General features: G+C 40.5%; 2 protein-coding genes across 2 annotated transcripts in view; both read right to left on the reverse strand.

The window, feature by feature from the left end:
- CILK1 (ciliogenesis associated kinase 1) overlaps positions 1-15,395 on the reverse strand; it is a 37,676-nt gene extending 22,281 nt beyond the window's left edge. The window contains exons 1-4 of the mRNA XM_037519871.2: positions 15,295-15,395; positions 11,606-11,660; positions 6,794-6,915; positions 5,762-5,841 (exon numbers count right to left, since the gene is read on the reverse strand). Of these exons, the coding sequence (XP_037375768.1) occupies positions 5,762-5,841; positions 6,794-6,915; positions 11,606-11,660; positions 15,295-15,395 (358 nt within the window). The remainder of the gene's footprint in view (positions 1-5,761; positions 5,842-6,793; positions 6,916-11,605; positions 11,661-15,294) is intronic.
- A 29-nt stretch (positions 15,396-15,424) lies between these two features.
- On the reverse strand, positions 15,425-15,544 carry LOC129146467 (uncharacterized). Its single transcript, XM_054698866.1, has one exon. The coding sequence runs from the start codon at positions 15,542-15,544 to the stop codon at positions 15,425-15,427; it is 120 nt and encodes a 39-aa protein (XP_054554841.1).
- Between the last annotated feature and the right edge of the window lie 10,315 nt (positions 15,545-25,859).

Genomic DNA, 25,859 nt, shown 5'->3' on the forward strand with positions numbered 1-25,859 from the left:
ATAAAAACTGTATTTGTCAGTTTGACATACGTTGTCTATATATTAGATTCAAGTATAAGCCTTTGTAACTAAGCAGCATTCATGAATATGTTTATAGACTATTTATCTTTCTGTTCCTTTCATTAACGAATAATAACAATAGCTATTGTTAGTCTTATACCCATGAGTTCTACTCCTCGGTAACTAAAAGTAGAAGACCCTCAACATCAGGCACACTCACTTTTCACCTCTATTTTAACAAAACATTGCCATTTCCATATAAGAGACAATACAGTACAGTGGTTAAGTGTGCAGACCAATCAGGTTGCCTGATTTCAAATCCCAATGCTGTTCACTGGCTGGAAAATCACCTAACCTCTCTGTGTTGCACTTTCCTTATCCGTAAAACGCTGAAATAACCACATCTAGCTCCTGAGGATGTTTTGCAGGAGAGTGTGGTAATATTTGTAAAGTCTTTAGAGCAGTGCTTGGTAACTGGCACCTTGCAAGAGACTGTCATTACTAGCAGCCATGAGTCTTTTCAATTTATCCTTCCTGGAGGGCAAGCAGACACAGCTCCATCTTTTGCATATAAGAATTAAGGCTTGTACTACTTACAATAGCTAAGATTTGGAAACAACCCAAAAATAGATGACTGGATCAAGAAGATGTGGTACATATGCACAATGGAATATTACTCAGCATTCAAAAAAGATAAACACATGCAATTTGCAGCAACATGGATGGTGCTGGAAGTGATCAGGTTCAGCGAAATAAGCCAGAAAGAAAAAGAAAAATACCGGATGGTCTCACTCATAGAAGCAATCTAGAAAACTTAAATAAGGGACCAGGAAAAAGAATAACTATAAGAAAGAAAATACCAAAATCAACAAATAACTATGAACAAGAGACTCTCTATGGGGGTTGGGGGGCGGGAAAAGGAGGACTTGGGGTCAAAATAAGGGGGTTGTAATTGTATGGGGAATATAAAAATAAAATTTAAATTAAAAAAAAAAGAATTAAGGCTTGTGAGGCTAGTTTTGTTGCTCCACCTGCAAGGAGAGGGTGCTAAGCTCTGATCTGATTCCTGGCTGGGTACACGTTCTGCCAATCAGTGTACTGGAGCTGTGACAATGAAGCGACTTCTTCCTCTGGGCTCCAGACACACAATGGAAACCCTCATTCAGAGACCCTGCACAGCAAAGTGTTGTTAAGATTAGAATCTTCCTGTTCAAAATGGGCTTTCAGAAGAGAGGAACAGACCTTTAATTTAATTTCAACATACTCCATGCCAGTTGAATAACAGAGGGTTTTTCTCTTTCACCCTGGCAGAAAATATGTTGTGCTTACTCTTCATTCACAACCCTTGGGCAAGGAAAACATCAGGGTACAAAGAAGGTTTTCTTCCCTCCACCACATTCTGTTATATATGGACATAGCCAGAGAATTCTTTAAACACTAGGAATTTATGCAGCACACCGTCCTGCGATGGAATTTGTCATTTCTCAGATTATTACTGAATTTAGACTCACAGTTTTCATCAAGGCTACAAGGATAGCAACATACAGAAAGGCCAAGGGCTGTTTCAAGGTCATGCAGAGCAAGACAATGGTGAAACAGAGAAGTAGAGAACCACCTCTTGGGGCTAGACATTGTCCTGCAAGTCACCAAATGCATTTCTGATCATCTGCACAAGTAAGTATGAGCTAGATATTTGTAAGGGCAGGTTTGCATTAATTATTTAATTGCTACAAAGTACACACGCTTTGGCATTACTCAGTCAGTACCAAGTTGAGTTGTGTTTTCATTCCCTGTGGGGGGGAGGAAGTACTCAGTGACATGAACTATGGCCATAGCAACTACCTGCAACGCTCTTCTCCCTCTCAAAGGAGTCTACTCCCAAGGGGCAGCCTGCACCTTCTCACAGTGAGGACCAGCTAACAGCGAAGAGCCTGAAACTCACAAGATAAATCTGTGAAGTGCTTTGGATTATTTTCTCCCATTACTGGAGGAAAGGAATAATATGAAATTACACTTGTATTTAACCAAAATCAAGTTGATGCCATATAAAAACCATTAAAGTTTCCAAAAATCACTTACCTATGAAAATGTGATAGGACCTAGAACATGAATGCCCATCCCACCTGCACTTATCACTGCTATTTTCTTCACCTTTTATTCTCATTGAGAACAGTCACATGTGGCAAATGGTCACAAATATTTGAGCTAATCCCTGCTCCACCCCTTTAGTACAGTGGGGCCTTTGGCAGGTCTTTAAACCTCTCTGAAGCTCAGTTTCCTCTTCTTTGAAAGGAATAGATAACATTTATTCTTTCTACCTTAGAAATTGGCAAGGAAATAAATCAGGCAAGAGATGAAATATTATTAAGCTTAAATTAGAAGAAGGTGCTTAACATCTGGGGAAAACAGCAGTGGTGCTGGGCTTATAAAAACAAAGGTGGTCCAACCTCAGACATTAACTGAGCCTTCCCTGGCACTGCTTCCCTACACAACCATACACAGCCCAGTGTGTAAGGTGTGCAGAGTTCACACCCCAAAAAGGGCTGTTTTGATGCAATAGTAGATGGATGTTGAACTACTGGATACAAATATGCACTGTGTGTGTGTGGGTATAAATATGCATTTGTGGGCGTGGGGGGAGAGGTGTGTACATGGGTACAGTGCACATGGGTATGGTACACAGACACGAGTTTGCACAAGTATGAGGGTCTGTGTACATGCATGCATCCACCTGATGGGATTAGGTAGATTCCTGGATAATGTATACAAGTTCTTTCTGTTACCAAATATCTGAGTCTCATAAAAAGCAACAAAAAGGAAAAGAACAGAAAGTCAAAGAAAGTCAAAGAACATTAACATTAGACTTTCTTTCAAGTCTACTACTCAGCCTCCTGTGCTGAGCAAATCACCTGCACAAATGTGACACTGTCTGAAAACATATGTTTGATCTTTTTCTATTGAGAAGCCCTTTGGTTTCATATCATTTCTATTTCCTGGGCTCTTCAATCTAGTAAGTGATCCTTCTCTTCCCATTTGCCCCTGAGACAACACACCAGAACTTTTTCATGTTTTGCAAATTCATTGCATCTCTTATGAGTTCTTGAGGTTAGGCTGAAGTGCTGGGTCTGTCCATGTCAGCAGAATCAGAGATACCTTTTACTAAAAACTCTTTATTAGAATTCAGTCTGACATGTTACAGCTGATGATTCAGCATGCACCTGAGGCTGACAGGCTTTGCACAGGCAGCCTCTGTTTGTCTGTTTGCTTAGTTTCATTTAGTCTCTAACTGTGAGGGGCTACGTAGGGTTAAACAATTCCAGGCTGGGAATGACCATGTCCCCTGTCAGTAGAACAATCTCTTTTGTCCTTGCTGCCAATTTGATTCAAATCTGAACTGACTGTATTATCAGAGGGTTTCCAGCCAATTTTGTTATTGGGTAATGAAGGTCATCGGTCAGTGCAATGTTGCAAGGGCAACAATAAACTGGGAGTACATGGATTTCTGCCTGCGTAACATCAGTCACTTCTCCCTTCTCTAGTATCACTGTGTTTAAGTGATCTCAAATGACCTCCTGAGGGGACTTTCACCTCCATTGGTGGATACCTCCTTCCTGAGGCACTGGTCTCATGAGAAGGGGTAACTCTAACCCCAACTGGGTCTCTGTCCAATTCTTAACAAAGATTAACAATATCTCTGATACTTGCTAGAAAGTACAACCTCAAACTCATTGCTACTCAATACCTTTTAATGGCTCAGCTAAGAACAACACAATTGACAGAGCTTTTCCTGATGGGATAAGGTCATCTGTTCCTTTAGATGGTCTAGATCTCTCTTTGGGCTAACCAGAGTATCCCTAGAGTGGATCACATGGAGCTGCTATAGATCTGTTTTCTCCACCAAGCGATTTAATTGGTCGGTATGGAGGGATATGGTATGAAATGGTCATATGTCAGCTGTCACTGTGTTTACCATGAAATCACATTATGTACTGTCCCCTCTTCCAGCATCCATGAGAGAAACTTCTCTGGTCTCAGGATCAAGAATAATGCTGCTGGGCCTCCCTGGTGGCACAAGGGGTTGAGACACAACCTATGAAGCTGTCCGCAGCCACTTCAGCACTACTTCAATCCCCGGCAAGGGGGCTACCCACATGACACAGCAGACCTCTCCTGACTTGCCTGCTGCTCCACTCAGCAGTGTATTTCAGTCACTCTGCCTCTTCTGTTCCCCACTCTGTCTCTAGTGAATCTTCTCACCCCGACACCTCTAGCCTGTACCCCAGTTATTGTATGCATAAATAAACACATCTTAAAAAAAAGAATAATGTTGCTTCTTTTGTGCAACTGGTCTGTTTTCATCTCAGGGACACTATGTAAGTTGTGACTGGCTTGTCTCGCATCTTGCATTGTCTAACAGCTCAGACTCAAACCTGTAACCTACTTCCTCTACTTAAATAAAGCTTTCTGACATGCCTTTTGGGGCCTGACCTTACACATGGTTATATCCACACCATTTTTTGCCTGTGCCCTTTTTCCTTTGCTAATTTTATTTAATTTTCCTGTGCTGTATAAATCTTGTTAGACCATTTTAAAATCCTTTTGAACACATTGAAATATAAATACATTAGTAATATGAGATGCTACAGAAAAGCAGTGTAAGAGTTAACTGTGTGAATGTAGTAAATGAAATTTCCCTGAATCCTAGTCTTAGGTTTCTCATTAATATGCCAGTTATGGCCAGGAATAGCTCCTAGATTTGTAACTATTAAACTTAATGTTAACACCTAAAGAATAAGAATACATGGACATGATACATAGTGAAAGAAATTCAGAAGTCTAGTATAGACCATAACACACTCCAAAATCCATTGTCAATCCCATCACAGAGAACAGACTTACTGCGGCTCAGTGTGATTCGCTCTAGGGAAGATCTGGTTAGTCCAAAGAGAGATCAAGAACACCTAAAGGAACAGATGACGGCATCCCCTCAGGAAAACCGCCGTCACTAGTGTTGTTCTGAGCTGAGCCACTGAAAGGTATTGAGTAGCAATGAGTTTGAGGTTGTACTTTCTAGCAAATATCAGAGGTATTAGTAATCTTTGTTAAGAATTGGACAGAGGGCCTCCCCGGTGGTGCAGTGGTTGAGCGCTGGGTTGCGAAGCTGCCCGCAGCCTCTGCAGCGCCGGTTCGATCCCTGGCTGCTCCCGGCCACCGGAGGAGCGTCCCACAAGGCGCACAGACCTCTCCTGCCGCCCGCTGCTCCCCTCAGCAGTGTACTTCGGTCCTTCTGCCTGCTCTGCTCCCCGCTCTGGCTCTGGTGAATTCTTTCACCCTCCTGTGCTTGTGACTGTACCCAGTGCTTGTATGTATAAATAAATAAAATCTTAAAAAAAAAAAAGAATTGGACAGAGACCCAGTTGGGGTTGGAGGCATCCCATCTCATGAGCCCAGTGCCTCAGGATGGAGGGGCCCACCAGTGGAGGTGGGAGGTCCCTCAGGAGGTCATGTGGGGGTCACAACCTTGAGGTAGAGGCAAGAAAGTTGTATCAGAACAGAGAAACAGAAGTAGCAAACTAAACCTGGGACAGGGGTCCCAATGGGGGCTATTATTCCCAGGGATGAAGGTCCTTAATTGTACACAAAACTATAATGCATGGGGAACAAAGATACACTTTCTGGGAATCGATTACAAAAGGCATCGATGCTTCCAGCATTTCTACCTGACGGCAACATCTGCTTCACAGTACACCAAATCACCTACCGTGTTTGTGAATGAACGCGAGTCCTTGCAATATCTGGTACATGATATTCCTTATAGCAGACTCAGGAAACAACTTATTTCTGCATGGGGCAGAAGGAAAAAGTTATACATCTAGGTTTACATATGAAAACAAATATGCAGTTCTCATGATCTTTCAGTTAAATTGCAAGCATTTTAAAAAACATTTGCTTACATGCAAATTTGACCAGATCCATTGACAATAAAGACCATAGAAAACCAACATTTATGCAACTAAGAGAGCTACCTTATGAACACTAAATACATCTAATTATGTCACAAAGGACAAAAGCATAAACATTTTATAGTAAATTCCCTTCAAATTCCCTCTAATAGATCATATAAAAATATCTTCTCTATGTAATTTAAAACTTAAAAAAGTTTAATGGGGAAAATGTGATGTCTTCCCAATAAAGACATCATAAAATGCAGTATAGGATAACATTTTTATCCTGGTTGAGCAAACTACCTAAGGTTCCAACTGTTATTGACAAGGAAGATGACATCTGTTCACTAAAATCACCCAGAGGGATTCTATGAATGGTTTTCATCTGTCATCAAGAGCTGAGGACGTCTGATCTTATACCTCTCAATCACACACGATGTTGTAACCAACTTTACTTCAATTAAAAAAAAGAAAATGTGCCCAAGAGGCCCGATATGATTCACTTTTAAGGTTCAAAGTTACCATAGCAGGTACATTTTTAGAAGTCTCTTCCAAGCATGTAAGTCCCTGGGCATTATAGTAAGAGGAACTAAAATAAAGTTGCCAAGTATCTGTTAAATTTCTAAGCTTCTTTGGGTGAATTGCCCATAAACACATAAATATGCACTAAAGCAGCTTCCATGAAGTTATCCCAAGGCCTCCAAAGGAGGAATGAGGGTTGGGTGCCTCCTCTGTGGGCAAGTAAAAACAGCGAAGTCTAAGCAACATGACTGTGCTAAGCAAAAATAGAAAGAAAATACATCTACTTTAAAATATTTATTTCTAAGATCATTATGACCAAACTGTACCTTTCTTTAATGAGCTGGTAAAGATTTTCCTTCATATACTCAAAGATAAAATAAAGATGATCATTTTCCCTGATAACTTCTTTTAATTTTACTATATTGGCATGGTTGAGCTTCTTTAAAGACTGCAAAGGAAGAAAAACACACACAAAAAAAAAATTAGAGGGCCTCCCCGGTGGCGCAGCGGTAGAGCGCTGGGTTGCGAAGCTGCCCGCGGCCTCTGCGGCGCCGGTTCAATCCCCGGCTGCTCCCCGGCCACCGGAGGAGGGACCCACATGGTGCGCAGACCTCTCCTGCCGCCCGCTGCTCCCCTCAGCAGTGTACTTCGGTCCTTCTGCCTGCTCTGCTCCCCGCTCTGGCTCTGGTGAATTCTCTCACCCTCCCGTGCTTCTGACTGTACCCAGTGCATGTATAAACAAAAACAAAACAAACAAGCAAACAAATAAATAAAGAAAAAAAAAAAATTAGAGAAAAGTCACTGCTGAAAAGAAAAGTAATCTCATAGAAGGCAGCTGCTTTGGGCTGAGATCACCAGCAAACTGTTTGCCAGCACTTTGAAAAGGAAATTGTTCAAAATGAGGGAGGTTGATAGCCTGACTCATTGTATTCGCCACTCACATAGTGCTCCTTATCGTTTGAATTTTAGAGAAGATGGGGAACATTTATTGGAAAGACCCTGAAAAGTGAGATAGGAGAAATTCCTCTGCTTCCAAGAACAAAAAAGAAGGTAAAAAAAGTCAGATGGGGTGAGGAACAAGAGAGTAGAAGATGGTGTATGACCTTCTAATTATTCATCCTGGTGCATACACAGTTTTTTCTTGTTCTTGAACAAGCACATAAGTAGAGCCACATGTAGACTATTTTCTGTTTGTACCGTGAGTTCTGTTAATGGTGAACAAACCACTTTTGTATTAGTGGGCAGCAATCCAGTTCATATATGACTGCCAGTGACATCCAGTTGCTGGTTTGCTCACCACACAGTCAGAATTTGGGAGAGTATCTCCTTCAAGGAAGCCTCAAAGGGTCACTCTGGCCAAGGGAATGAGCCCTTTAATTAAAAAATCCTTTTCCTCATAGAATTGAGTCTGATAAAAGTAAATTGTAAAGCTCTCTTTCTCTTTGAATTTCCTTAAAAAGAACAGGCCATTTATAAAGCAAATTAATACTAGGTTTAAGATGAAAATGTTGAAATGAATTTCCAAATCTGGAAGGACATTTAGTAATAAGGCACCCGAGGGGTCAGAGTTTAGCAGTGTGCAATATGATCAAGTTACTTTGAGCAGCTGGGAAAAGTGAAGAAATATGATTCAGTGAGTGAGAACAAGATAACTCTTCTGGAGGCTCTTCTCTGAAGGGCATGCTCTTGCCAAGAGGCCCCTAGGGTAGGAAATCTTCAGCTGTTTTTGGTCAACTTGGCCAGATCCTGCTAGAATTACCCAACTGGACTCATGACTTCTAGTTGGGTTGGATTCCTGGTTCTCCAGAGTACCAAACACAAACATTGCTTAACTTGTAGGTATTCACCAGGCTTACATTGCAGAGGCATCTTTTCTACTTGTTTGCTTAAAGTGCACCGCAAGCAATGTCCCATGGATGAGCAACAGAATAAATGGGGAAAATTCTTTCAGAGAAAAATGAGCTGGGTTTTTAAAGCTTTTCAAGAAGATAATTCTAGGCAAGGAATAGGGTGCCTTCAGCTCTTCAGCTTCACTTGAGCATGAGCTACTGGCCCAAGACTAGGAGTGGCCTAGTGGCCTGCTATTTCAAAGTAAGCCTCATGGGCAAGTTAAAGTCCAGAGTAGTTTAACATTTAAAAGAATTAATTTTGTGTGGAGGACTTTACGTGATTCACTCACAGAGGTAAGTGTCCAGAAAGAAGGCATTTTACATTAGCTTACAAAAGGTTTCCAAAGGAGAGATAGACAGGTTTCCAAAGGAGAGCAGGACAGTTGTATAAGACCAGAGACATGGAAGTCACAAACTAAACTCAGGACAGGAGTCCCGATGGGAACTGTTATCACCAGGGGTGAAGGTGCTTAACTATTAACAAAACTATAATGTATGGGGAGCAAGGAAATTCTGGGGTTAAGTTCCTGCCCTGAAGAGGCAAACAATTTAATTGGAAAGCAATGGTGTGAATAGATCTAGGAAAGGAAGATACTATTAAGTGCCAAAGGAATGATGGAGACAAAGAACATCAGGGATGTTTTGAGAGGGACAATGCTGAGTGATCCAGTGAGAGTATTGCCTGTACTGTGACTTGAAGAGAGAGCAACACCTGCACACTCAGTGGAAGGGAGAAAGTATGTCAGGAGGGAAGCCCTTCTCCCCCTTCAGAGGGAAGGGCATGGGAGTGCAGTGGAAAACTCTGTGCCCCAGCTTGGTTCTGAAGGAAAAATATCTGGAAGACTTTAACTGGAGAAGTGGGCCAGGAGGACACTGCATGGAAGCCAGGTGAATACCCACTGAAGACTTCTGACAAACCTGAGCATGAAGTCAAGCTTTGCTGCTTAGACTTGTGCTGGCCTCAAGCAAGGCGCTAGTCACTGGGCCTCAGCTGTTCTTATAATAAACTCCTGATACTACCACTTTCTTGTTGCCTGGCCCGTAATAGGTTCTCAACAAATGGTGGCTAGTATGTGAACAGCTGAGTGTTGTGGATTTCTTTCTACCAGGAGTGCACGGGAGGGATGAAATATGTGAGAAGTGGGGTCATAATGCAGGAAGCTGTAATTTCTGGGTGAATGGGTAAGTGATAATCAGAAAAGGGAGAAAATATGAGCACTGGGAAAGGCAGACAAAATTCAGGTATCAATGGCCACTAAGTTTGCTATGTTAGCCTGAATCAGAAGTCAGCAAAATTTTCTATAAAGGGACAAAGAATAAGTATTTTAGGCTTTCTAGGTCATAGGTCTCTATTGCAACTACTCAACTTTGCCATTGTAGTGTGAAATCAGTCACAGACAATATGTAAGCAAATGGATGACTGATTCAAAAATATTTTATTGCTAAAAATTTCAAAAATAGTCAATGCACTGTGTTCCTAATCCAGTGCAGAAGAAAGAGACTTGATGAGACTATTTAAGCCTGGAAAATGAATAAAAGCACTCAGGAGGAAAAGTCAGTACAAAGAAAAAACTGTTAAGAACAGAATGCAGATTGCTTGTGAGAGTGCAAACTGGTCCAACCACTATGGAAAGCTGTCTGGAGGTTCCTCAGTCTACTAAAAATGGAGCTACCATACAACCCGGCAATTCCCACTGCTAGGGATCTACCCAAAAGACATAGAAACATTGATTCAAAAGAACACCTGTGCCCCTTTGTATATTGTAGCACTATTTACAATAGGCAAAATCTGAAAACAACCCATATGCCCAAAAATAGATGACTGGATCAAGAAGATGTGGCGTATAAACACAATGGAATATTATTCAGCAATCAAAAAAGATAAACTCATGCCATTTGCAGTAATATGGATGGAGCCAGAAGGAATTATGTTCAGTGAAATAAGCCAGAAGGAAAAAGAAAAATATTGGATGGTTTCACTTATAGCGGAAATATAGGGGAACAAATAAGACATCAGTGTAAAAAAAAATAACAGAACAAAGCAAAAACAGACAATTATAAATCAGAGACATCCTGCAGGGGAGGAGGAGGGAGAGGGATTAGAGGGAGGGAGGGAGGAGCACAGGGCACTGAGGTGATGGTGCACGGGTGCATTGGTGAAGGAAACTCTATGGGGACTACACCGGGGGGGTGGGGGGAAGCAAATATTGTTTAAAAATGAGCAATGATGTAAAAATTTTTAAAAATTAAAAAATAGAATGTGAGAAATGATCAATATTTTGGGGTAGGACAGAGAACAACTGGTGAAAAATAAGAAAGAGGTGGGGCAGCCAACCACATGAGCCTTGGAAGAAGAGAGGAGGCAGTGGTCAACAGCATCCAACACTGCAGGCAAGAAAATGCCTGAGAAAATAATTCCGGACTTGGCAACTGGTGATTTTTAGGATAGCCTGGTAGAGTTGCAGAGGGAAGTGCCTAATTCAAGTAGGTGGAAAGTCAGTAGTAGGTGGGGAGATAAGGGTGAAGGGGGATGTTTGGAAGATAAGTGATAGAAGCTCAAGGGCAGAGAGAGCTGAGATATTCTTGGATTCATGAGAATGGTGGGCACATTTACATATTGAAGAGGAATCAGTGGAAAGGAAGAGTTTAAAGACCCATGGATGGATAAAATGTGGTCTCCACATGCAATTCAGTCTTAACAGAAAGACCGTTCTACACATACTGTACCATGGGTGACTCTGAAGGACATTATGCTAAGTGAAATAAGAGATAAAAGGACAAATTGTGCAAGATTCCACTTACATGAAGTTGTCAAACTCATGGACACACAAAGAATAATGATGGTTGCCAGGGGCTTGGGGAAAAGGTTAGTGTCTAATGGGAACAGACTTTCAGTTTTGCAATATGAAATGAGTCCTGGAGGTGGATGGTGGTGATGGACATGCAAGAATATAAATGTACTTAATACAAAATTGAAAGAAAAAGGATATTAGTTGGAAACTAGTGAGTTATGTATAAATCTGTAGTTAATAGTACTGTATCAATGTTTTTAAAACAAAGTATATTCACTGATACATTAATATACCAATCTTATTTTAACTGTACACCGCATAATATCATTTGCCCCCATTTTTTTTGGCATTAGTAAAATGTTTCAAATAGAATGACTATATCAACTATAAATCAAAGCATGTATAAAACTATTTTAATAACCATACATAAGTTATTCCCCAGTGTATTAATAAATACCTTAACCTCCCGAAGGTTCATGCATTCCTCCCAGGAATAAAACTTTCTTTTCATTCTAAAAGAGAAGAAACAAATACCATTCTTATTCCCAGCAACAAAATAAACTTGATTTTTTGGTGTGTTTTCATTCTGAACTAACGAATAGTGATTAAAGCTGGTTTTTATTTCTACTTGATATTATGCTAATCACAAACAACATTTCTTTTAAAATCTGGCAGTGCAATCAATCCCACATGAGAAAATTTTCCCAGAGGTGATACAGTGCAGTGTAAAGAGGCCTGAACTACTCTCTTGATCTAGCACTAAGTAGCTAGCCTTGCCCTGGAGAGAAATCTCTCAGGCTTGCTTTATCTAGACCAGAGCTGCCGAGTAGATCTCTCTGTGCTGGTAGAAATGGTCTATGCTCCTCCATATGGTAACCACTAGACACATGTTGTTACTAAGCACTTGGAATGTGGCTAGTGCAACAGAGAAACAGAATTTTTAGTTAAATTTAAATGCTACATATGGTTACTTGTTCCCTGTTGGATAGCACAGTTGTGGACTCTCCAGTCTGGAGGTTGGGAAACTGTGGCCAGGGGTCAACTCCATGACACCACCTGTTTTTGTACAACTCAGAATAGTGTCTACGTATTAAATGGTTGGAGAAAACAACTCAAAAGAACAGTATTTTGTGGTATGTGACTGTCACATTCATTCATATGCAGTTGATGGCTCCTCTCCATTTTACATGGGCAGAGCTGAGTTGTAACAGATCCTCTGGCCCACAAAATCTAAAATATTTGCTCTCTGGTCCTTAAAAAAAGGGTTTGGCAACCCCTGGTCTGGAGTCTAAGGGGAGAGAAAGGGCACCCTTCTAGCTAATGAGAAATCCTAGATTCAAGGTTACATCTTTCATCACAGTTCAGCAGCAGCGTCTTATTTGAATCTCATGTTAGCCTTGTGAAACAGACAGGACAGGTAAGGAAATGAGGAAATAGAAGTTACAGGATTTGCCAACATCTCACTGCTGGCTCCTCTCACAGACCAACTTCCACTTCTCCATCTTACTCTCAATTCTGTCTCTAATATCACATTGTCTTCTGGTTGAGTGACCAATCCCTTTATTCATGCCCCAGATATTACTCAGGGACTTTATCAGCACCAGTGACACAATGATGAAGAGGCGTTCCTCATGGAGCTGTCGTCATAGCAGGAAGGCAGGCAATTAATCATTTTCTGTGTTAAGTACTTGAAGAAATGGTAGCTGGCATTATGAGACTGGACCTCAAAGTCACCTACTCTAGTCTGACGTACCAAGGAAACCTCCTGTAGTGAAATGGTGTTTCTACAAAGAGCTGAAAGGGCGAGTAGAATTTAGCCCAGTGCAAACTGTAGATAGGAAATATCATGTGAAGCCTTGGGGCAAAATTGTATTTGGTGAGTTCAAGAAGTTAAAAGACCAGATGGCTGCGAGAGAACAGCAGGGGGCAGCGAGAAGAGATACTGCTGAAGGCAAAAGGCAGGGACCAAATGATGCAGCAATGTGGATCACATTAAAGGCTTTGACCCTAAAACTGATAGGAAGAACTTAAAACCTTAGGGTTCCCTAAAGAGCAGAGACTGAAGCAAAACTTGAGTACAGGCCATTTATTTGGGAAGTAATTCCAGAAAGTCAGGACAAGGAGTAGGGAAACTGGGAACAGAAAGGTGGAAACCACTAAATGGTGCTTTGTTGAGCTGACATCCAGGTGGGCACCTGGGGCTCTGTCGTGGTGGGATGTTTTATGAACCCGTGTGAAAGGTGTCTTGGTCGAGTCTTCTGTGTGCACTTGAGGTGGCACGCTGGCAGCAGGCACAGGACTGTACACCACAGCACAGCACACTAAAATCAGGGGGGACAGAATGGAGCAGCAGGGACACAAGGTTTGTCATAAACAATTTTAGACAGATAGGTTTGTTTATCTAAAGAAATCCCTTCAGGATGGATGGACAGGGCAAAAGGCAAAGCAAGGAACTCTTTAGAGGAAACTCTTCTCATGGTACAGATGGTAAAAATGGGTTGAATGGGAAGTTAGTTGAATGGGAAGCAAGGAGAATAAATGGGAATAAAAGAAATAGGTGGATCAGACAAACAGTAGTTAGAATCTGCAGGACTAGATGATCAATAGTTGGGCATACAGAGGAGGGCAACCGGACATAGATAGACGAGGCAAGCAGACTGTAAAATGGTCGCTGAAATGCCCCACCTCTTGGCATTCACAGCCTGGTATAACCCTCTCTCCACCAATTATTTGTTTCTACCAAGAGAATACGGTAATTTGGGGGACTATCACATCCATGTCAAGTTCACAAGAGCAAAAAGATGTAGCTTCCATCTCGGTAGAAAACTGTCTTCCTGCCTTCCTGGCTCCTATGTCCTGATGAAATAAGTTGCCACACAATGAGATGATTTTTAGAAAGATTCCCATGACAAGGCCTCCCTGGTGGCGCAAAGGATTAAGCACCGCACTATGAAGCAATCCTCAGCCTCTGCACCACGAGCTCAATCCCCGGCCGGCCAGAGAGCAACCCACATGGCGAAGCAGACCTCTCCTGTCTCGCCCAATGCTCCCCTCAGCAGTGTATTTCAGTCAGTCTGCCTGTTCTGCTCCCTGCTTTGTCTCTAGTGAATCCTCTCACCCCCACCCCCGCTTCTCTGGCCTATATACCCCAGCTCTTGTATGCAGAAATAAATAAATCTTTAGAAAGATTCATGTGACAAAGAACTGAGAGCAACCTCTATTCAACAGCCAGCAGGAAACTGAGGCTCTAAGTGCTGCCCAAAATCATGTGAATGAGCTTGGAAGTGGAGCCTTCCCCCATCCATCCTACAGATGAGAGCCCAGCACTGCCAAACTCTGATAACAGTCTCCTGAGAGACTATGTGACAGTTAAGTCAACCCCAGTCTCCTGATACATAGAAACTGAGATAATAAATGAGGGTTGTTTAAAGTCACTAATTCTTGTAATTAATACAATGGGGTGGGGGGCACAAGACATTAGTCACTAGACCACCACCACCTGTGTAAGCCATCCAAATTAAGTCCCTTAATTGCTCATAGTTTCAGTTTCCTTTCCTATAAAATAATGTTTCTTTTTTTTAAGATTTATTTTATTTATTTATGCATACATGAGCTGGGGTGTTGGCCAGAGGTGCAGAGGGTAAGAGGATTCAGAGGCAGAGTGGGGAGCAGAACAGGAGGATCTACTGAAATACACTGCTGAGGGGAGCAGAAGGCGAGACAGGAGAAGTCTGATATGCCATGTGGGTAGCTCCCTGGCCAGGGATCGAACTTGTGCTGCAGTGGCTGCGGATAGCTTCAGAGTGCTGAGACTTAATCCCTGTGCCACAAGGGAGGCCCTAAAATAATGTGTCTTAATTTGCTCATTGTACCTCACACCATGAGAACATATTTTGAAAAAGTACTAAATCCAAGTATTAAATCTAAAGTGGGAATGTGTTTAAGACGCTAAAATAAGTATTCCAGACTATTCAAGAGTCAACAATTATCCCACCCACAGAAATCAATGTCTAAGATTCCTCTCCATGCCTCTATCCACTCTCCTTTAGAAATTTTTCGAAGATGAGGAATGGTGAAGGTAGAGTGAAAACTGCTGACAATGTGTAGGTTGAGGGTGAATTCATGAGTGTGAAGGTTAAATCTTACTTTTTAATGGCAATCAGTTCCCCAGACTCGATGCTTCTTCCCAGCAGGACGGAACCATAGGTTCCATCCCCAAGTTGCTTGATCGTTGTGTATCTATTCATGGTGTGCCCGCTCAGGCCGGACACTCATCTCAGGGTTGAGGGGGTTCAGTCCTGCAGTGGCAGCAGGCCTCCCCGGAGTGTAACCAGATTTTTCGATGGCAGCACCAGCACAAAGTATTGAGTAGAACGTGACTATCTCCCAAATACATATTTTCAAAGGTCAGTCTTCTGCCTACAGAAAAAAAGGAGAAAAAAGATAAATACTAATGTACACTTTGCATCAATGTATTTTCACAGTCTCACGGAGGGGTCAACTGACTGTAACTCCCAGCTCAGTTGTAGATATCAGAACATAGTCAAGCCCACTTGCCTGCATGTCATCCATGGTTGCTGTTAATGACAACAGCAGAGTCCAGCAATGAATGGCCTATGAAGCCTAGAATATTTATTATTTGACCCTTTATAGAAGTTTATCAACCTCTGGTCTAAATATTCTTTTCCAGTTTTGAAAAAGCTAGAGGTGACATTCTTGAAAAGCAAATTTCAAGAAATTTGCTCAGAAATGAATCAGCTGCAATGCAATGCTTTTCTACTGAGTAATCATTGTAGGTAAACCCTGCATGATAACTGGCTCATGAAAGTTGCTGAGGTATAAGAATCCATTCTCAGTAGACTGTTTTATGTAACAATGTAAACATACAAAAGCCCAGAAATGCTAAAGTTAAAGGTCTGAGAGAACTTACATATGTCCCATGAACTATTTGAGGTGAGGCATCAGTAGTATTATTTTTACTCCTAGATATGTGGAAGCTAAACAAAGAACTAATAATTTCTTAAGGTTTGCATACAGAGTGCACCCCATTCAGTTGTCTTTCTGTAATAATGTCATTGATTTTTTTTATTTATAAAATTGAGTCATTCAGTCTGCCTATAATAAAGAAAATGTAGTAATAACTTAAGTGATTGCAAGTCCTTTATGCAAGTAGTAATAAAGTATAAATGCTTAAATAACAACAATAAAGGCATATATTTACAAAAATATAACTGTTAAAAGATCAGAAAATGACAAGAAGTACTGACATTCTGCACCTAAATCCAGCCTAAGTAGCTTTTCTTTCCAGAAGAATTTCAATCAATAAATGTAGAAGGAAAGAGGAAAATAAATTCACTATTAGGCAAATATCACAGTAAGATTTGTGCCAGACAAGATTCATTGATGGATGCAAATATTAGTGGATGAATGTATAAGGATAAACAGCAGAAATCCTAAGATTCATAAGACATGATTCCTATGTCAAAGTCCTCTACTTTATGATCACGACATTGTGGATTATTTTGGAATCAAATTCTATTTCAATATAACACAAAAAGACAATTGGCCAACACCATAGCAATTTTTGGCTCCATGTTTGTTTTCTCCTGTTTCTTCTTTTTCATATTTATCTCTATTTTTTGATATGACATATGATTTCTATATCATTCATAATTTCATTTTCCAACAAATTAAAAACAAGTAGGCTTTGACAGAGATGATAGGACTCAAGTCAGCCTTTGAATGCAGGTGAACAACATGATCAGATTTGTATTTTGTAATTGAGTTCATTAGAATGTTTTTCTTAATAAACAACTAAAACTTGCTGATTGTAGTTTAAGCTAAATTCACACTTTGTTTTTTTTTTGTGGCTATAAAGAAACTATCTCACAAAAAATGTGTAGGCACATGAAATTAGTAATCAAATGTATGTCTCTCAGCTTTCTTCTGCTTTAATTACACAATCTTTCCTCATAGGACCTATTTTCCATTTCTTTAATTATCTTTGGCATTCATGTCTGGATCCTCACACATTTCTCCATCACCTTGATGAATTGTGTTGACCAAAACTTAATAATGATCTACATTCTAACTGTATGTGGGTTCTCCCCCACTTTTTTGGGAATACTGATTCATATCTATTAATTATTAATCAAAGAAGTCTTTCTTTGATACTTAATGTCCTATTAGTTCCTTGTCTACTCACATTGCATAATTGGGACAATGCTTTCCTACAGTATCATTGAGAAAGATATTTCTGAAAGAATTAAGATCTTCACTGAAATCAAGATTGAGTGGGTCATTCAACACATAATCACCATAATAATTCCTCCTTGTTACAGTCTGTCATGTTATCACAGAACAAAATTCAGTTATTCTGGCAAGATTTATCTCTCACCATGCCATGGTAGTTACTTCTTAATCTTACATTATCTCAGGTATACAATGATTGTACACACCCATATCTCAACAGGCATTGATACCAGGTGGACATATATAATTTTATTGAAACTTTACTGGAATGCTAAGCATTATGCAAGGCTTTGGGGACCCATATGGATAAGGTAAGAGTCTTTCCTTTAAGTAACTCACAATTGACATGTACGTGAAAAATGTAGAAAGTGTTGTGACAGCAATCAACTCTTAGGAGGAGGAAGAGATCGGGTGACTCTTTAGAAAGAAGTTGTATTAAGGTGTTGAAGAATGAGCAAGGTTTTATTATGCAGGAAAGGGAGAGAAAGGAACTATAGAGAAAGGAAAGTGTATGCAAAATGTTGATGGATGTAAGAGCTTGGTATGTTCACAAGAGAGCAAGAACCTAGAAATTAGAATCACCTAAAAGACTTTTATCAAATTCTGGTGCCCAGGCCCTAATGCTTAAGAGTCAAGGGTGGAGACTGAGTGCTGGTATTTTTGAAAACTCTCCAAGAGGTAGTTCTAATGTACAGGGCTAGGGCATGCAACCTAAGGCACACAGTAAGAAAATGTCAAGAAATCACCAAAAACCTAAGGTGGGATCCAAAAGAAAGAGGTATATTTGCCACGTAGGCATCAGGTCCTTACGTTGCAGAGGGGATGTAATCCAAGGGTTTAAAGCAGGGAAATGACATAAGGAAGAGCCCCCAAGAGACCAAATAGATGAGTAAGACTAGAAGACACTACAGTAGTCTGAGCTGAAGTATATCTAAGGCCGAGACTGAATGAATCCTTACCATAGGAAGACACAGCTTTGCAACAGGGAATGTGTGTTTATGTGTTACTAGACCTTGTGCAGAGATAATGGGTTCTATTTTCTGTAGTGTTGAATTTGAGATGTGTACAGACCTCTCATTGAAGATGCTCACTAGGCAGCTACAAGTAGTTCTGAGGTTCTACTTTTTTCCCCCAAAAGATAGTGCATTATTGGAGTTCTTATTAGGAAATAGTATTCCAATGAGGCTAACACACCATGCAACTCTGGGGTATTTCATACACATAGAACATTGTGTGATGGTGCCCATTGGGTTTTGCAACATGGTGGCTGTGGGTACAGAACAAGGGACATGACAGTCTCAACATACCCTTGAATTACTGTTCATCTTTGGATGACAGACATCAAGAGAGATGAAAGAATATAATGAGAAGTCTAAATACAAGCATGAGCATAGTTGAAGAAAAACAGAACAAACGAAATAAAGGAGACTTAGGAAGTCATGGTAATTATTTCAATTATACAAAGGGGAAAAGAGGGAAGGATTAGTTACATACATAGTTACCCTATGTAGGAAACCAGACAAAAGAAGCATAACTCCTACCTGAGTTTTCTATTCTCTACTCTAGTGAATTATTCTCTATACTAAAAAAATGAAGTGGCATTATTCGAATTAGCATTAGATTGGACAACTGGTAGTATTCAACCAGTAGCCAAATCTGCCCATATCAGCAGGAAATGATCAAATACCTTTGACATTAGTATTGCTAGTTGACCATCACATTTGTGGGAATAAATATGACTCATATCTTAATCTGAAAGTAAAGAGCAAAAACTCCGTTGCTCAGGGCAAAGAACAGGGTGATATACCAGGCACTAAAAAAAGAAAGTATATATAGCAGATGCCAACCCTGATCTACTGAACAGCAATGCTACCCTTATTGCTTAATTTACACAACACTGGTTTTATTTAGGATTCAACATAACCAGGGAAGGCATCCACCTACTATAGCTCCCAGGCATGAAATCTGGTCAGTCTGAACCAAGCAAAACAATTCCACTTACTACTAAAGATTATTTAGGAATTGGACTTAATGAGCTCTGACTTAATGAGATGGAAAGTGAGTTGGTGAGGGAAGAGAGAGTTCTGAAAGGAATTTACTCCCTAATGTGGTTAACAAGAGATGTGCTGCCCTGTCTTTCTGCCTTGAACATGGTTGTGTAAAGTTGTGATTTAGAGCTAAGACAGTCTCTGATGACTATGAGAAGTCATATCTAAAGGTAAGAGTACCATCTGCTGAGAATCCCAGGGAGGGAGTGAAGAAGAAGAAAAGGGGGAAGGGAGAGAGGGAAGAAAACGAAGTCTTTGATACCAGTGGGCTACTGCATGATTCCTGATAATATCTGGCTCAAAGTTCCTTTTACATGACCAAAATAAACGTCTTTGTTGCTGAAGCCACTGTTAAATACTGCCTAGTGCACAAATGAAGATTTCCTGATAACAGTGGACTAAGGTTATACTGACTTCTGAGACAAAGTACAAAATATTATACAGGAGGTGTTAGATTAATTAACCTATTGATAGACAGATTGATCTTTCGCAGTTAGCATGGCTTTGAAGACTGAGAAGGTATATATTTGGAGACAAATTAGAAGAAGCTCATTTTCTCTCCACCACCAACTGCATCTATTTGGGAAGAGCATATTGTGGTACGAAGGGGTGCCCCAAATGGCCCTAGGTATCCCTCAGAGCTGATTGGACAACTAGCCAACTAGGACTGGGGCTTCCTTCTCCCTCGGGTTTATCGAACCCAATCTCTCTTAGGCCTAAAAGGTCCCACAGGCTAGGCATATGGTTTTCCCAGTCAACCACTAGCGACAGTTGGTAACTAACCCCAGAGTCTGAAAATTGTCTGAGTAGACCCTGCAGACAAGACTGTTCTGACACTCACACTGATGTTCACTAGAGCACCAATACCTAGCATGTCTCTCCATGTAGAATGAGAAATGAGGACAGTCATACCTTTCTTGCTCTCTTGATTTGGAAGTTTCCCCAATAGTGTCTATGTCTTAATTCATGCCGAGTAAGTACAATTTTGTCCTAGCCCTGTAACATGGCAGGTGACAATCATGAAGAAATCCTACCTTGTACAATAAGTGGAGCCACACATGGAACTCACTCTACATGTCACCAAAAATGAAACTTACCGCGTGTAGCAACAAAACTTAAGACTACCAAGGAAATCAGAGAATTCTCAGTCTGATTTTGTATCAGGAAAAAAAATTTCAGCACACAAATGACTATTTTTATTGTACATTGTTCTTTGATGCTTAGTGAGAGATATCTACATCTACAAAGTCGGTTCTTCAAAGAAAGAAAGAACAAAATATCAAAGGTATAAAATGTATATATGAAACAGCAGCTAATTTTTAAAAATTTGAGTCCTTCAGTGTATTTTTTTTAACTTAGTGTTTTTGAATGCTTATTTAGAACAATAGTTGCTAAACTAATCTATATCTTTAGCTATAGTTAACTCAAGTCTCAGTTGACTATAAAGATAAATACTATCACATCTCTCTGGTTCTTCTTAAGCACATCTTGTCAGCTCCTCTCCACCATCCTCTGTAAGTCATTTCAGTGAGACCTCCTCACTCCATAAGCAGAAGACAGTTTCTACTATTGGGCTCTTTAAATAGGTTAAAAAAAAGTATTTTCAATGGTTGTGAGATTTACCTACATTTATGTAGCACAATTTAGAAATACGTGAAATATACATTTTTGTAGAAGTATACCAAAATTTATTCCAGATATCTATTGATAGGCATATCAGAAATTAGCTCCAGAAGTTAAAGTGTCAACACGGGGCTAACAGCTTGTGGTCCGTGGCACTCCATCATGATAAAAAGGGCATCTCCATCCCGTGGACTGAGCATGGACTTCAGCTTGTGACAGTCTCCCTGTGGTCCCTAAAGTGGATGCCATGCCCACTGCCCTTTTTTTTTTTTTAGTTGTCTTTTGTTTTTATAGCTTTACCCCTTGTTTTACTGGAATAAAAGAGTTTCTCACCTCCTATGCCTCTGTCAAAAATGACAAAGTGAAACACAATCTGAAAAGGCTTTAAAGAAAACAATGGGGCCTCCCCGGTGGCGCAGCGGTTGAGCGCTGGGTTGCGAAGCTGCCCGCGGCCTCTGCGGCACCGATTCGATCCCCGGCTGCTCCCCGGCCACCAGAGGAGGGTCCCACATGGCGCGCAGACCTCTCCTGCCGCCCTCTGCTCCCCTCAGCAGTGTACTTCGGTCCTTTTGCCTGCTCTGCTCCCCACTCTGGCTCTGGTGAATTCTCTCACCCTCCCGCGCTTCTGACTGTACCCAGTGCATGTATAAACAAAAAAACAAACAAACAAACCAGCAAACAAATAAATAAAGCATGCCTCTATAAAAAAAAAAAAAAAAAAAAAAAAAAAAAAAAAAGAAAACAATGAGCAAAAAACAATTTTTTTTAAAAAAAGAGCAATTTCTTATTGTTTAACAAGCACAACCCAGCTATCATACTTCGAGTCACTTACATTTCCTCCTCTTCTCCCCACAGCATTTGAATTCACAACTCCTGATATAGACCTTAAGCACTGCTTGAGAAGTGGCTAGAATTTAGCAGCCCATTTGTCACCTTGGGAATTATTCAACTTGTTAATGGGTAACACTTCTAAATACTGCTCTGACTAAGAGTTAACTTGGATAAATCACTCCTTATAACTAATCCACACATAACTTGCTAGGATAACGTAAGCTGCAAAGGTAATAATAATTATCTTAGTACTAATCACGTGTACAGTACTGCTATGTGTTTTGATATATTAACACATGTCCTTCTCACAACACTACCAGATAGATCCTATTATTATTCCCTCTATTTTATAGACAGGGAATCTGAAACACTAGTTACTTGCGCAATGTTATATACCTAATAAGTGATAAATCTGAAACAGGAACCTAAAGGAAAGATTGCAAAAGACCCAAAGTTCATGAACATTTTTAAAGGCCTAATAATGAGAGGAATGAGAAGAAGTATGTTGCAGATTAAAGTCCAACTATGGAAACCAGTGATGTGATCATGTTCTACTTGGTCTCATTCTGCAATTAAACATCAGGTGACTCCAGTAGGAACCTTCCCAGGACCAACACACCCACGGAGGAGGCAAAGTGAATGCAGACAAAGAGGAATAGGGTCCCCATTTCTACTCAACACCAACACCCTGTAACTTGGAGTGTCTCCTCATCTTTGGGCTTAAGTTCTGTGAAATCTGAGTGCTGGATTTGATGCAGTGAGGTGGTTTTTAGCTCTATTGCTCTATGAGTCTGTGATTCTCTGGGTCAGGAATCAAGCTACTTTTGTCTAAGACAGAAATGGATCAATGTTCTTGTTTTCTTTGTCACATGCATGAAAGCTAGCAAAGAGAAGAGAGTGACTCAGAGAAACTCCATGCGCGGAATGACATCTCTCTCAGAGAGGGATAAATGCTCGCTGCCTCAACCAGCTCAAAATTCAGAATTCACATCTTCCTTCATAGTCCAGCTCAAATACTTCTTAAGAACCTCCTGCCTAAGCTGCACAGACAGGCTCCCTCCCTGACACACCACAGCACCTTGTCCTCACCACACTGCCAGTTTCCTTCGTCTTTGTATTCCCACACCTCATACTCCACTTGCACACAGCAGGTACCTAAAGGTTGTCTGAGTGGGCAAAATTTGAATTTTCACATTTGCTATTTATTTTCTGTACCACCCTTGGTAAGGATCTCAAAACTCTCAGTGTTTCTATTCCTTCATATGTAAAGTAATGATAATCAAATTATTTGACCTGAGCATAAATGTTCTTCCTGAAATGGAAGAATCATAAATACTATAGGTCGGCTAAAGCAGGTAAGGTCACCGGGGCCGCCCATCACAATGCTTAGAATTACTAGGTCTCAGAGACTCACAGAAGCCCCTCAAGTCATCAGGTCACCCTTCAGCCTCTGGGTAAGTCTGTACCCAATGAGAACAGAGAAATAGTTTATTTTGCTTTCAAAAAATTCCAATCAATCTTTGAAATAAATGTTATGATTTTCCTGGCTAGGTGACATTGGGGAAAACCTTCTTGTGATTGGTCCCAATTCCCTCCCCTCGGCTTCAATCCTCAGTGGAGGCAAGCAACATCTGCTCGTGGCCAGCAGCTCACATCGGGTGCCTGCTCATTCACAGCCCGGAAAAAGAGACTGGGGGCAGGGACAATGGCAATCTGCTCTATATTTTGAAACCTTGATAGTCATTGAATAAATGCCACAATTAGTCATTTTTTAACATAGGAGAAAGTTTATGCCAATGTGGACTTCTCTGGGTGGTGGTTTAGCTGCTCCACTTACACCATCCAGACCCTTATGAGGAGCTCTTCTCCCTGAGCCTTAATCATTTTACACTGAAAAAGATTCCATTACTTTCATCTATCCTCACAGGAAAACTGGATTATGAGCAAAATAATTAAATGGCTCTTCTTATGGCCCTTCTGAGCTCTATTTTACCTTAACCGGCATGTAATTACACATCACATTCTAGGTTCAAGTGTGTCATAACTTCACAAGAGTAACCTAATACTGTTAATTTCCTTCAAAATGGTACTAAAAATATTGAATCCATGTTTATATCTTCCTCTACAAGGCCTAACTCTTCTGCCCACATATCTTTTAGCAAAAATATCTTTTAAGTATGTTGCCTTTGGATTAGTACTTGTTTTCTGCATAGGGGACAGCAGCTACAAGGCAAAAGTACCTTCTTTATGTGGAATTTGCTTTGTCTTCCTTGACAAAGTAGTGCACTAATGGCGGTATTCAGCTACTGTAGTCACTGGATTGACTGGAGAAAAAAATGATATCTGCTGTGCCCTCTTCTAGTCTCCAGAAAACTGTTTCGTGCCTTTATCTCATTCAAGTCTAGCTTCTGAGAAAAGAACTCATGTATCAGGGTTCTTAATTCATGAGTAGAGTCCACAAGTTCTGTGATATTCTGATATATAAGAAAAACACATGACCATATCAGATATAGTCGTTCAGAGGCTGAATTACATTACTCATGAATCTTTGTGGTCTATCCACAATTCCTATCTTGTCATCAGGTCAAGGACTTTGGGAAATTCCAAAGTCTTGGAATTTTCAAAGTGCTGAGAATGATAAAGATGTTTTTTATTACATGAATGAGAGGAACCAACCCTGTGATTAGAGAGTTGGAACTTCAGCCTTACCCCAGGAGACAGGCAAAGGCTGGAGGCTGATTTCAATCACCTGTGATGGATGATTTCATCAATCATGCCTAAAAAACCCAAAAGGAGGGGCTTTTGGGAAACCAGAGAGCTTCCACAGCCCCCATACCAGAGCCCCATGCTCCAGAAAGACAGATGCTCCTTTATGCAGGATCTCACCTTATATAGGGAATCATCTGGCTGTTGATTCATATTCTTCAGTATCTCTTGTAATAAATTGGTGATCCACTGAGTACACGGGTTTCCTGAATTCCGTGAGTCAGAAAATTAGTCAAACCTAAGGAATAGGTCATGGTAACCTCTGATTTGTAGCCGGTTGGTCAGAACCATCAATAACAAACTGAGTTTGTGATTGGCCTCTGAAGTAAAGGGCAGCCTTGGAAGCCTGAATCTTAACCCTTGGAATCTAACACTATCTCCATTTAGGTAGTGTCAGAATTGAGCTGAATTCTGACATGCTGCTAGTGTTAGGGAATTATTTATTGGTGTGGGGAAGTCTCCATCCATCCACACTGCAGTGGGTCCAAGAACCCTATTCAACTTCCCATCTCCTCTCCTGCAATACCAGAGTGCTCATATTCAGAACCTAAAAAAAAAAAAAAGTTTCAATCACTTAGAGATTAATTTTATAATAAGACATATTATATGTGGTGTTGTGAACTATGAAGAACTAAAAGAAGAGGACTATATTAAAGAGGTAGAAGAAGAACAGTTTTACCCTGGCTCGTGTGAAACTGTGAATGAGCTAAGATGACAGTTCCCCAGCTTAATGAAGGCTGTTGAGGGTAGCAATAGCCCCAACCCCAGCTCCTTACATGATGGCCACCCTATGGTTTAAGGCTAGGCAAGATAAGGATAGGTGAAGATGGGGGAGTGACTGAGAACATACTATATATTCAAGCGCTATATAAATATCACAGCTGTTAGCTCAGGAGTTGATCTCATTAAATGTAGATGTTTGCTATCATATAACAAACAAACCAATAAATATACCAAAATAAAATCAAACAGGGGTTAGCAACTTTTTCTGTGAATGGTCAGTAAATATTTTAGGATTTGAAGACTGCATGTCTCTGTCAAATGACACAACTTTGCAGTTGTAGCACTAAGGCAGTCACAGATAATATGTAAATAAATGGGCACGGCTGCAATTCAGTACAAGTACAGTTGACCCTTGAACAACATGGGGGTTGGGGCACCCACCCTGTGTCATCAAAATCCATGTGTAGC

The sequence above is a fragment of the Talpa occidentalis genome, unplaced genomic scaffold (assembly GCF_014898055.3).
Source record: "Talpa occidentalis isolate TD23 unplaced genomic scaffold, MPIMG_talOcc4v2.1 talOcc4.2, whole genome shotgun sequence".
In the NCBI taxonomy this organism is placed as follows: domain Eukaryota; kingdom Metazoa; phylum Chordata; class Mammalia; order Eulipotyphla; family Talpidae; genus Talpa; species Talpa occidentalis.